Source organism: Equus caballus, chromosome 11, assembly GCF_041296265.1.
Source record: "Equus caballus isolate H_3958 breed thoroughbred chromosome 11, TB-T2T, whole genome shotgun sequence".
NCBI classification, from domain to species: Eukaryota; Metazoa; Chordata; class Mammalia; order Perissodactyla; family Equidae; genus Equus; species Equus caballus.
Window position 1 is genome coordinate 21,433,252 of NC_091694.1, and position 11,260 is coordinate 21,444,511.

General features: G+C 47.8%; 1 protein-coding gene across 1 annotated transcript; it reads left to right on the forward strand.

The window, feature by feature from the left end:
• Positions 1 to 731: 731 nt before the first annotated feature.
• Positions 732 to 5,249, forward strand: KRT33B (keratin 33B). The gene is given in 7 exon segments (NM_001346165.1): positions 732 to 1,137; positions 2,159 to 2,241; positions 2,750 to 2,906; positions 4,114 to 4,275; positions 4,370 to 4,495; positions 4,675 to 4,895; positions 5,106 to 5,249. Coding segments are annotated over 7 exon segments (1,215 nt in total). The 5' UTR covers positions 732 to 789; the 3' UTR covers positions 5,224 to 5,249.
• The last annotated feature ends 6,011 nt before the right edge of the window (positions 5,250 to 11,260 follow it).

Here is an 11,260-nt window from a genome sequence, read left to right on the forward strand (position 1 = left end):
GCCTTGAAGGGTCATGGTGAGGAATGAATGAGATCATGTTTGCGAAAAGTGTCTGACACCACCTTAGGCCTGTGCAGGTGCTCAGCAAGTGTGAGCTCCTTCTGACCATAGCCCTGGTCATATCTTCCATTCACACACAGTGTACAAACTATGACCCTGGTGAATATCTGTTATTTGGTTGATTGACATTATCATAGATATGGATGATGCCCACTATATCAGGAAACAGGACCAATGGGAACCAGGCTGTTTTCACTGTCCCAGAAAGAATCAATTTCTCTTTCTGAGAACCATGAATTCAGAATTTGGCATTTGGAAATTTGACCTAGCAAAAGATAGATGGGCAAGAGCTATGCTTTTCTATCTCAGCAAGAAGAGCCAAAGGTTTGCTAAGGAGTCAGGGCCAGCAAGCCAGGAGACAAAGTAGCAAGAGTGTCCCTGGACCTGCCACGCCCCACTAATGAAGTCCAGGGCGTTCATGAGTCCAGCTCTTTGAAGCCACCCTACGAAGCTCTTACTTCACTGAGGCCCAGCATGGAAGAGAAGTCCTGCCTTAGCAAGAAGCCTGAGTAAAGTCTTTTATGAGGTGAGGGACTCTTCTGAGGAAACATAACAAACTGAGGGGAAGGGCTTTTGACAATCCCAAATGAGTAAGAAAAAAAGGGCTGCCTTGCATGTCCACACCCTCTGTGGAGGGGGTATAAATGCTCCCCAGAGGCAGGAGACCCACAAGCTCCTGGGAGGACTTGGACTCTGTCTTCAGTTGAGAGCCTCACTCCCTCCAGCGCCATGTCTTACAGCTGCTTCCTGCCCAGCCTGAGCTGCCGCTCCAGCTTCTCCTCCCGGCCCTGCGTGCCCCCCAGCTGTCACGGCTGCACCCTGCCTGGGGCCTGCAACATCCCCGCCAACGTGGGCAGCTGTGGCTTGTTCTGCGAGGGCTCCTTCAATGGCAATGAGAAGGAGACCATGCAGTTCCTGAACGACCGCCTGGCCAGCTACCTGGAGAAGGTGCGCCAGCTGGAGCGGGAGAACGCGGAGCTGGAGAGCCGCATCCGGGAGCGGTGCCAGCAGCAGGAGCCCGAAGTGTGCCCCAACTACCAGTCCTACTTCCGCACCATCGAGGAGCTCCAGCAGAAGGTGAGGGGGTGGCCATCACACTGCCTCCAGCAGGAAGTTTCAGGGAGGGAATCTGAGATATGGTTAAGAAACACTGTGAGCTCTCAGTATGATTGAAACGCATAGGTTGAAGTCTGGCTTTTCCCTGTTATTTTCTTGAGGATCCATCCTATTCTAGGCCCAGGACTGCCAGGTCTGAATATTTGCATAGTGTTAGTCTATGTGGAGGTAGCAGCACTTTGCTTAAATAAGCCATAATTAAAAGCTGCCTCCAAATGCTTCCATGCATTTGCCAAGCTCCAGAATTATTACCCCGAGGTGAGAGAAAAGACGGAGCCCAAGAAGGAGGCTGAGGAAGCAGAAACCTTTGTAAGGATTGGACCATTGTCTCTCTCCCTCATCTGGGCTTTTGACTGTTCCGACCTTTTGCTGCCATGCCCTTCTGGGTACTTAATTATCCTGGCTTGTTGTCCTGACCTTGATGCCTCTGGGCTTCTCCTGGTGTGCAGTGTCCAGTGAGGGCATCAAGTGGTTGGCTAAAACCAGAAAGAGTGGAAACCAGCTAGGAGGACACAGTGCCAAGCCATCCAGGATGACCGGGAGGGCGTGGCTGCTTCCTTGACCCAGCCCCCTCCAACTGCTGGTTTATGTATTTTATCTTCCCCACTGGACCGGAAATTTCTTGAAGGCAGGATCCAGTGCTTACTCATTTTTGTATCGTTAGTTTCTTGAACCATGCCAGACATGTTGTAAGTTTTGTAAAAAATAAATGTTAGTTTTTATTATTATCAATTTCTCAGTACTGCTTATTAGGAAAGATGATTTATCTACTGATATTTTTCTTGCATATTTCAGTGTTTTTTTTTCAAATTTGATTTCTCAAATATTTATTGAGCATCTATTGTGCATGGACAGCATATAATAATCTTATATAAGATCTACTGTGATTTCTCATTTGATTCCTTCCACGTACGTGAATTAGTAGGGATTCCTGTTGGCTAAACATAACCAAGCTTATTCTATAATGTTTTGGATCTTCTAGATCCTGGTCAGCAAGTCTGAGAACGCCAGGTTGGTAGTGCAGATTGACAACGCCAAGCTGGCCGCAGATGACTTCAGGACCAAGTGAGTGGGCAAGTGGGGTCTGCCTTCTCTTCTGTCTTTCCCATAGCCTGTCTTCAACACTGACAAACATTGACAAAGCTTTTCCCTAGATGTTTCCACAAGATCCACAGAGCCATTGCTCACAAGAGCTCAGAGATCCCTTCTCTAGATTCCGTCTCCTCCTCCTTCTTCTCTGTAAGGTGATGTCCGCAATCCAGTATAGAAGCCACAGTCCCCTGATGCTCTGCCATGCACAGACTTCAATCAGGAGAATGTGGGAAGTGTATCACTTTTGGAAATCTCACAGTTGTTGGGCTTTTATCCCCTTAAATCCACTGGCTGTTTATTTATTAAAATACAATCACCAGTGCATTTTCCTGTAGGAGCTAGCGCTCCGTGTTGAAAAGCTAAATGAACGAGATGGCTGTAAAAACCACAAGCCCCAACTTCCAGTTGTCTGAAAAACCAAACCAGAGTCAAGGCCAGACCTATTCCTGCCTGGCCTGTCCCTAACTCTCCTGTGTCACAGGTACGAGACAGAGCTGGGCTTGCGGCAGCTGGTGGAGTCGGACATCAACGGGCTGCGCAGGATCCTGGACGAGCTGACCCTGTGCAAGGCCGACCTGGAGGCCCAGGTGGAGTCCCTGAAGGAGGAGTTGCTCTGCCTCAAGCAGAACCATGAGCAGGTGAGGTTCACCACAGAGCAACAGCTTCAAACTTGCCAAGGCCTGTTTCCAACCATCCCGGGGTATGGGAGAGGCTCGACTCACTGAGGAATCTACTCTCCAGACAAAAGGGGATTTACAGAGAATGAGTAATCTAAACATGCACGATATGAGATTAGGGTTTTTCTGCCAGAGGCAGAAATAAGAGTGAAGGAAGTGGGCAAGCCCTGAAAGGAGGAAAAGTCAGCAACCAGGCAGTGCCCATTGCCTCTTCCACTCCCAGGATGGAGCAGATGGGGCTGCAGAGATGTCTTATCCCAATTCTCCACTTAGTGACTGGAGAGGCCAGGACGGCCACCCAGCAGACAGGGCTGATCTAGAAACAGAACTCACTCTCCTCTTTCTCATCCAGAGCTCTTTCTGCCATTCAGTGTTGTCTGGATTGGAAACACTGAAAAAACGCTCACCATCATTGCTTGGTCAGTTGCATGATAAAGAAGACGGATATTTTGGGCCTTAAATCCAAGAATAATGTAAATAGTGATAGTTAATATTAATCAAGTGCTTGCTGAGTGCTTTAGAACTCCAGAGGTAGTTCTCACTTTACAGATGAAGAAATTGAGGCTTCTAGAAGCTTCTAGAAGCCATGTAGTGAGTGATATAGATGAGACCCAATTCAAATCTGTCTGACATCCACCTAAGCCCAACTACCAAGTTATGCTGGCTCTGTGAAGAGATGAGCAGTGAAATGACAGATACTTATTTCCTTCAGCAAAATCTATGCTATTGGAATCTCCAGTGATGTCTGCCATCCCAGGAGGGCAGATTTTGAAGCAAGCATTCTTTATTTCCTCTTTAGCCAGACTCTATCCTTTTTGTCACCCATGGTGAAGCATCAGACATAAGAGGCTAGGTGGTATACTAGCAGAAACACTGAACTGGGCGTTTGGCGCCCATGGTTTAAATGTCAGCTCTGAGGTTGACCACTGCGCTTCTCTAAGTGAGGACTAGTGCAAGGATGTGAAGGTGGAAAGAGGTTGTGGACTTGAAAGCACTTTGTGAAGTGGGATACACAGGTCAGTCATTGAATGCAGAACCCAGTTAATGAGAGGACCACAGGGAATGGAGCTGCTGAAAGCTTAAGAATGACCACAAGGTAAACAGCGTTCTCTTAGAGGAGAGCACCAGGATCCTCTGTGATACCTTAAATTTTGCCGTCCTCCATCAGGAAGTCAACTCCCTGCGTAGCCAGCTTGGAGACCGCCTCAACGTGGAGGTGGATGCAGCCCCCACCGTGGACCTGAACCGCGTGCTCAACGAGACCAGGAGTCAGTATGAGGCCCTGGTGGAGACCAACCGCAGGGACGTGGAGGAATGGTTCACCACCCAGGTGGGCATCTCAGCACGTGGCCACTCAGAACCTGAGGCCCCTCAGAGCCTTTCAGGCAGGGTCTGAGCCTGTCTTGTCCCCTCCGGTGTTTCAGACCGAGGAGCTGAACAGGCAGGTGGTGTCCAGCTCAGAGCAGCTGCAGTCCTACCAGGCAGAGATCATTGAGCTGAGACGCACGGTCAACGCCCTGGAGATCGAGCTGCAGGCCCAGCACAACCTGGTGGGTACTGTTCGGCCGTCCTGGTGAGAAATGTGGGATCCCATGTTGGGGAATGGGAGTCAGTGGGATGCCCTTTGGGCCACACTCTCCCTAACTCTCGAAGCTTGTGACTTCTTGGGAACCCTGTGGAGAAGCCCGTTGAGGGAGCAGCTCTGAGATGTTCTTTGTCTCCCCCACAGAGAGACTCTCTTGAGAACACGCTGACGGAGACAGAGGCGCGCTACAGCTCCCAGCTGTCCCAGGTGCAGGGCCTGATCACCAACGTGGAGTCCCAGCTGGCCGAGATCAGGAGCGACCTTGAGCGTCAGAACCAGGAGTACCAGGTGCTGCTGGACGTGCGGGCCCGGCTGGAGAGCGAGATCAACACGTACCGGGGCCTGCTGGAGAGCGAGGACTGCAAGTGAGTATGACATTAGTAATATTTCCCTTGGGGGGGCGTATGATGTTTCCGTGGGGATGAAAAGTCTTGATAGAAATAAATTTATAATTTCAAGCTTTTCTTGGAGGCACTCTGAGGAAGAACGATGTTCTTACAGCAAGTGTGTTTAGTATCTTCCTATCTCTTCATCTCATTTTACCCTAACTTGCCCCAATGGTTTTCTATCTCCAGGCTCCCCTGCAACCCATGTGCCACAACCAATGCATGTGACACATCCATTGGGTCCTGTGTCTCTAATCCTTGTGTCCCACGTACTCGGTGTGGGCCTTGCAACACTTTTGTGCGCTAGAGGTCCCAGTGCCAGGAGGAAGAGAAGGGCTCCAAAGTCGCATCTCAGCCCTACGACATCCAAGCGTCTCCTACAGTGACAACACTTTGGCCAAAGGAAGAAACTTCTACCAGCACCAGCTTCTAAGTGTCAACTCTATCCCCACTGAATTCCCTGGCTTGATCCTCTAGTACAACAGACTGCAAAGTCTCCTTACGGACTCAGTCTGTCTTCTGAGTCACACAGAGAAATCTACAACAGGATCACGTAATATTTATTATCACAATGACACATTTGCATACCATGCTATGCTTTAACAAATGCTTATCTAAATGTGATGTACATATAATTATATTAAGTGCTGATGCGCGTGCTATGAAGCAGAACATAATTGGGAAAAATCTCCCTTGTCACTGTTTTGGTCTTTGGAGATGCAGTAAAGATCCCTTGTTAACCTCCTAATAAACTCTTATTCTAGCACAAAAGTGATAATTGTCCTTTTCATTCATTAATTTCAAAATTGGTTGTCTTGTATACATAAAAATTAACCAGGAGGCCAGCTTGGTGCCACAGTGGTTAAGTTCACACGTTCTGCTTCGGCAGCCTGGGGTTCACTGGTTTGGATCCTGGGTGCGGACCTACACACTGCTTGTCAGGCCATGCTGTGGCAGGTGTCCCACATATAAAGTAGAGAAAGATGGGCACAGATGTTAGCTCAGGGCCAGTCTTCCTCAGCAAAAAGGAGGAGGATGGGTGGCAGATGTTAGCTCAGGGCTAATCTTCCTCAAAAAAAAAAAAATTAACCAACGTTCTTCTATCAGATGAAGGAGTCATTCACCCCAACATATGGTCCGTGACTTCCCTTAGAGAAAAGTCTCCAGCAGACATTGTCATCCTATTGACGTGGTTTTCATTTTGGGAACAAGCTGGGGAGAAAGGGAGTGGCAAATGCGCACAAGAGTATCTGCAAACATTTTCTGTCAATCTCTTCAGAGGGAGTACGTGAGAGACTCACAGAAATGGGACAACACCAGGAGGACATGAATCTGGAGAGAAGAAATGAATCATGTGCCCCTTGGCAACATGAAAATATTGAAACAGAGAAAGAACTGGGAAAAATATACTCAGCCAACAAGGATCTTCCTCCAAATCAACCTTTGCATATTGGAGAGTTTTTTCTCATAGCCACCAAAATCAGGTAATGACTGTTTCGGTGCCTAAAAAGCTCATAATAATTATTAAAATATGCAGAAATATGTTTTACTCAGAGTCAGACTTTCAAGCCAACGTCTTACAAATCATCAAACTAAAATGTTAAAAAAAGAGATATTTTCAATCACATTGCTCTTGCCAAAATGTTATTAACGTTGATATTTTCTTTCATATTATTTAATCGTGGTATTTTGGGAGGGCAAATGTTTATGCCCATTTAATAACAAAAACAAGTGTAATTTAAAAAGTTTCATCACAGATTACTTATCCCTTTAAAAATTTTTATTAGTATAGTGTACATTTTATGATATGCATATTATCTTATAGTCGTAATATAATATACATATTATAAAATGCATAAAAATAAGTAAACATATTGCAGGTGTCTGCTCAAAACTCTTCCGATAGGGTTCTAAGAAGAAATACTGTGAAACCCAGCGGATTGGTGAACCCTGTGCCTCCATCACCTGTGCTTTCTCTGGACTGGGATATGTCATTTCAACCTGACATGAAGTTGTGGGTAGAAATTCTTTGGAATGCCACACCTATGTTAAAGAGTTGAAAGTAAGAGTTTTGTTTTGGTCGAAAGGTCCTTCCTTTTCACAATGAGGGAATAGCATGAGATTTACACACATAAAATTTTTTTGACATATAAATTCACCCAAGACATCCGCAGTGTGTGAAACTGTCTGTCCGAAGCACTGAGTGGGTGCCGTGGGCCTCTCTTTCAAGCTTGTTCTGGGCCATCAAGATGGAGCAAGTGCCTGCAAGTCACCCCATTGGAGCCCTGGATTCACAGAGACTCTGTGCCCAGCTCACTCTGTGTCTCCCTCCTCCCTCTAACTCACTCATCTCCCTGCAGCGGCTGCCTGGGTCCTGGACCAATGGCCTGTCCAGGGTGGTAGGAGTGGCAGCGGAGACTCCATGCTCCATGGGGTCTGAGAGACAAGGAGGGGCTTGGACTTCACGCAGGTTTAGCCCCACCCACTGGCGGAGGAGCTACAACTCACATGACTCTCATGGCCTCCGGTTCCTCCTCTTCTTTGTGAAAAGGAGAAAAAATAATGGTTTTTAGTATAGGCTATACTCAGATCTGACTCTACTCTTTACCAGCTCTGGCCCTTGGGCATGTACCTTTCCTTCTTTGGGCTTCGTGCCTCCTCACAGTGTTCTGAGATGCAATTCAGAAAATGTGACCTCTGAGAGTAAGCGCAAACCCATCTTGCTATATGGAGGCAAGTGTTCTTCTTCAGTGCATGCGACTGTGTTGATTTGGACTACTGATCCAGTGCCCTTGAAGAACGTGACTCTGGAACCAGAGTTTTGGGTTGGATCCCAGCTCTGCTATTTAATAGTAGTGTGACCTTGCAAATAACATTAACACCACTGTCACTGAAGTCATCAGTTCCTAGCACCAGGCCTTCTCAGAAACAGTGCTCTCATAGCAAGGAAGCAAGGGCTTCAGAACCTGGGACCCACCTCCTAACCTGCTTTGTCTTCCATGTGAAATAAGCAACACTGGCTGGGCAACGGGTCTCACCCCCTAGGTGACGGCGTGACGCATAGTGGAAGAATTCTGGGTTGTTTGGGAGGTGGAACTTTTGGGTCTTGACTTTGGATAGTTGTTAACTTCCCTCACTTTCAGACTCTTCCTTTGAAGGAGCACCCAGCCAACCGGCTTCACGGGGTTGTTGTGATGGTCACTGTGGGTGGAGGTACTTTGTAAATGGCACAGTGCTGTACAGGCATAGACCATTGTATTATTGTCACTGACCCTGCGACCTTGAATACTAACTCCTGGGCTCTGAGAGGCTAATTTTGAGGTTGTCTATTCCAAATAAAACATTCTACTCAGCCTCCTACAACGTCTTTTTGTTTCTGCCTTTCACCGAGGTAAACCAGATACCCATTTTCTCTTGGAGAAAGCTCTCCTGGAGCTTTCCTGAAAGGCTCTCCTGGAGCTTGGAGCTCTCCTCAAAGGCCCTGGGGTAGTGCAGGACCAACATTCTCTTCTGGAAAGGTGATGAATCTTTTCCGTTATTCCACGTACCCCTCTTCCCAGCTTGCCCATGGAATTCCAGGCCCCAAAGCAGCATGGAGATGACATGAGAGGGGACACATAGGGAGTGGAATGTGACAGGAAGCCTTGGGGTGAGCAATGAAAGGAGTATTGTCTGTGGGAAATGTGGGGCGATGGGGAAAGGGATGTGAGCCTGCCCGCCTGGGCTGCCCCTTTCTCCTCCTGGTTGCATGTTTTAACTTCTTGTTTCTCACAGGCACCTGCAAAGGCTCCTTTTTGAGGGTAGCTTTATGTGGGTGGCTCTGAGAAGGAGACAAAATGTGGCCTGGTGAATCACTCTCAGAAAGAATTACGGAGGCCCAAGGAAGGACCTAGAGCAGAAGCATCTTGAAAACACCCAGGACATACGTATGGGCAAGAAGACGTGGAAGATCTGTCCTGTGGGAATTGTTGCTCACTTTGGGAACAAAGCTACTAAACCCCAGAAATCCGGCTCCTTCATCATCTCGGGAATATAATCGGAATTCCTCTCATGAGCTTTCTTTTCCTCACCCAGGTCCTTGACTATTTCTAGACGGCCATATTAGTGGTTTTGGGTGCACCAGAGGTGAGGCCACTCTGTGAGGTCCTTGAACACAAAGCACTGTTTGACAAGCGACATCCAATCCTAACATCTTCCTCAGCCCACTGTCTGCTCCTCACCTCCCCATGTTTCAGGGGCTGATCCCATGGCCATGCCTGTGAAGGGTTGGTGGCCCTCGATCACCAGATTATGGAAGAGGAGCCTGCTCTGAGATCGGGGTGGTCTGGCTCAAGAGTGCATGCTCCCAGCCTTGACCTCAGCCTGTGGGTCACGTGTCTCTGAGAGCCCAGGGAACCGCTGCTATATTTGGGCATTTGTACTTCCTTACATCACATCCACTACCATATTTGGCCTTGTTCTATGTACTAGATGTGGACAAGTATCACTATCTCCATTTAAAGAAAGCTTGATTGAGGTATAATTGACATGCAGTAAACCACACATGTTTAAAGCATGCAGTTTGATAAGTTTGGACATGTGTATACACCTGTGCACCATTCCCACATGAACATATCCACCATCCCTCAAAGTCTCCTCCTGTCCTTTATAATCCCACCTTTCCCTGCGCTGGCCCCTTCTGCATTTTATGAAAGAGCAAACCGAGTTTTCTGGGCAGCTGGAGCAAGAATACAGATGGCCTGACTCTTCCCTTCTTTGCCCACGGCATTGGCTCATTAGAAGGCCCCAAAGTGGCAGAGGGAAGCAAGGGCCAATGACAGCAGCTTGGGGCTCCGAATGCTTGATAAAAGAGAAGCCAACATCTATTTAATACCTACTCTGTGCTTTAAGCCTGGGAGGGTAGGAATTACGACCATTCCGCAGATGGGGAAACTCAGAGCAGATGAGTTAAAGACAGTTGGCAAGAACCTGTGGGTCAGGGATGGAGCCAGGTTGTCAGCCTCCCACCCGCGATAGCTGGCTCTTCTCCTCTGGCCCATATGGAGCTTGGTTTTGATGTCTTAACACCCAAAGGCTTCCAGCTCTTTGACATTCTCCCTCCGGTCACAGGGGGGCTGATGTCGTGGTTTCACTGGACCGGCACTTGCCTGTCCCACCAGGCCAGGCCTCCCAGATACATGCATTCAAAGTCCCCTGGAACAAGAGTCTTCCTCCCCTTGGGCTGGAATGCCAGATAACACCTTGGAGATGGAAGGGAGACTTTGGGGTTTGGGGATGGATGGAGTGGCGAAGAGGTTTCTTCGAGGCCAGGAAGCTATGTGCCTGTGGCTGGCCCAGAAGGTGATTTTCCTTTCGAATCCCTGGTGTAGTCAGGGAAGAGGCAGCAGGGCCTGCTTCTGCTTCTGCTTCCTGGCCCTCCTCTCTTCCCTTTACCTTGAAACGCTCCAAAGAGGATGCTAGATAATGGTGGTTTTCAGAAACAATTTTTAAAAAAGCAACAGGATTCTTTTTCCAAATGAAAGTTTAAAGGCAACACAGTACATAAAAGAGCAATGTTTTACTGGTATATCTTTAATTTTAAGATATATTTATAATACTTACTTTGAAATTCAGTCAATGGGAGCAATGAGGTTGTTTGGCTTCATTTGTTTGCTTAACGAATAGTATTAAGCACTTACTCTGGGCCAGGTCTTGTTCTCAGCACTAGGGATGTCTCCAGGGAGAAGACAAACAAGATCAGGCTCCCCTGGAGTTCACAGGCAGGAAAGAAGAAGGATCGAGTCAATAAGCAAAGATGCACAGCAAGAAGAGGATTTTAGATAGCGGTGAACATTAAGAAGAAGAGACAGCAGGATGGTTGATATGGGTCTGAGCAATAGTGGTTGCCATGGTCAGGGCTGGTCTCTCTAGGAGGTAACACTGGAGCTGAGACCTGGAAAATGAGAAGAAACAGATCGGAGGGAAAGAGCATTCTAGACACAGGGACCAGCAGGTCAAGGGAGAGAATGAGGCTGGTGCCTCCGAAGGAGGAAGGAAGGCCAGGGAGGGAGTGATGGAGTGACGGACGAGCTGGGAAGAGCGGCCAGGGAATGTGGGGGTCTCCCAGCTTTGAGGAGGATCTGACTTTATTTTAAGGGAAGAGGGAAGCCTTATGAAAGTTAAAAGGATGGATTTGATTGGCACCTTTACTAAAAGGAGCACTTTGGCAGCAAGTGGGAAAGAGATGTGCTGAGCACTAACATTTGAAGTGGGTGGGTAGTCCATGACAGTGACAGTCAAAGGCTTTGTTCTGTTTTGTTTTGGTTCAAAGAGTCATTGATATCTAACAACTGCTCACACGCCTC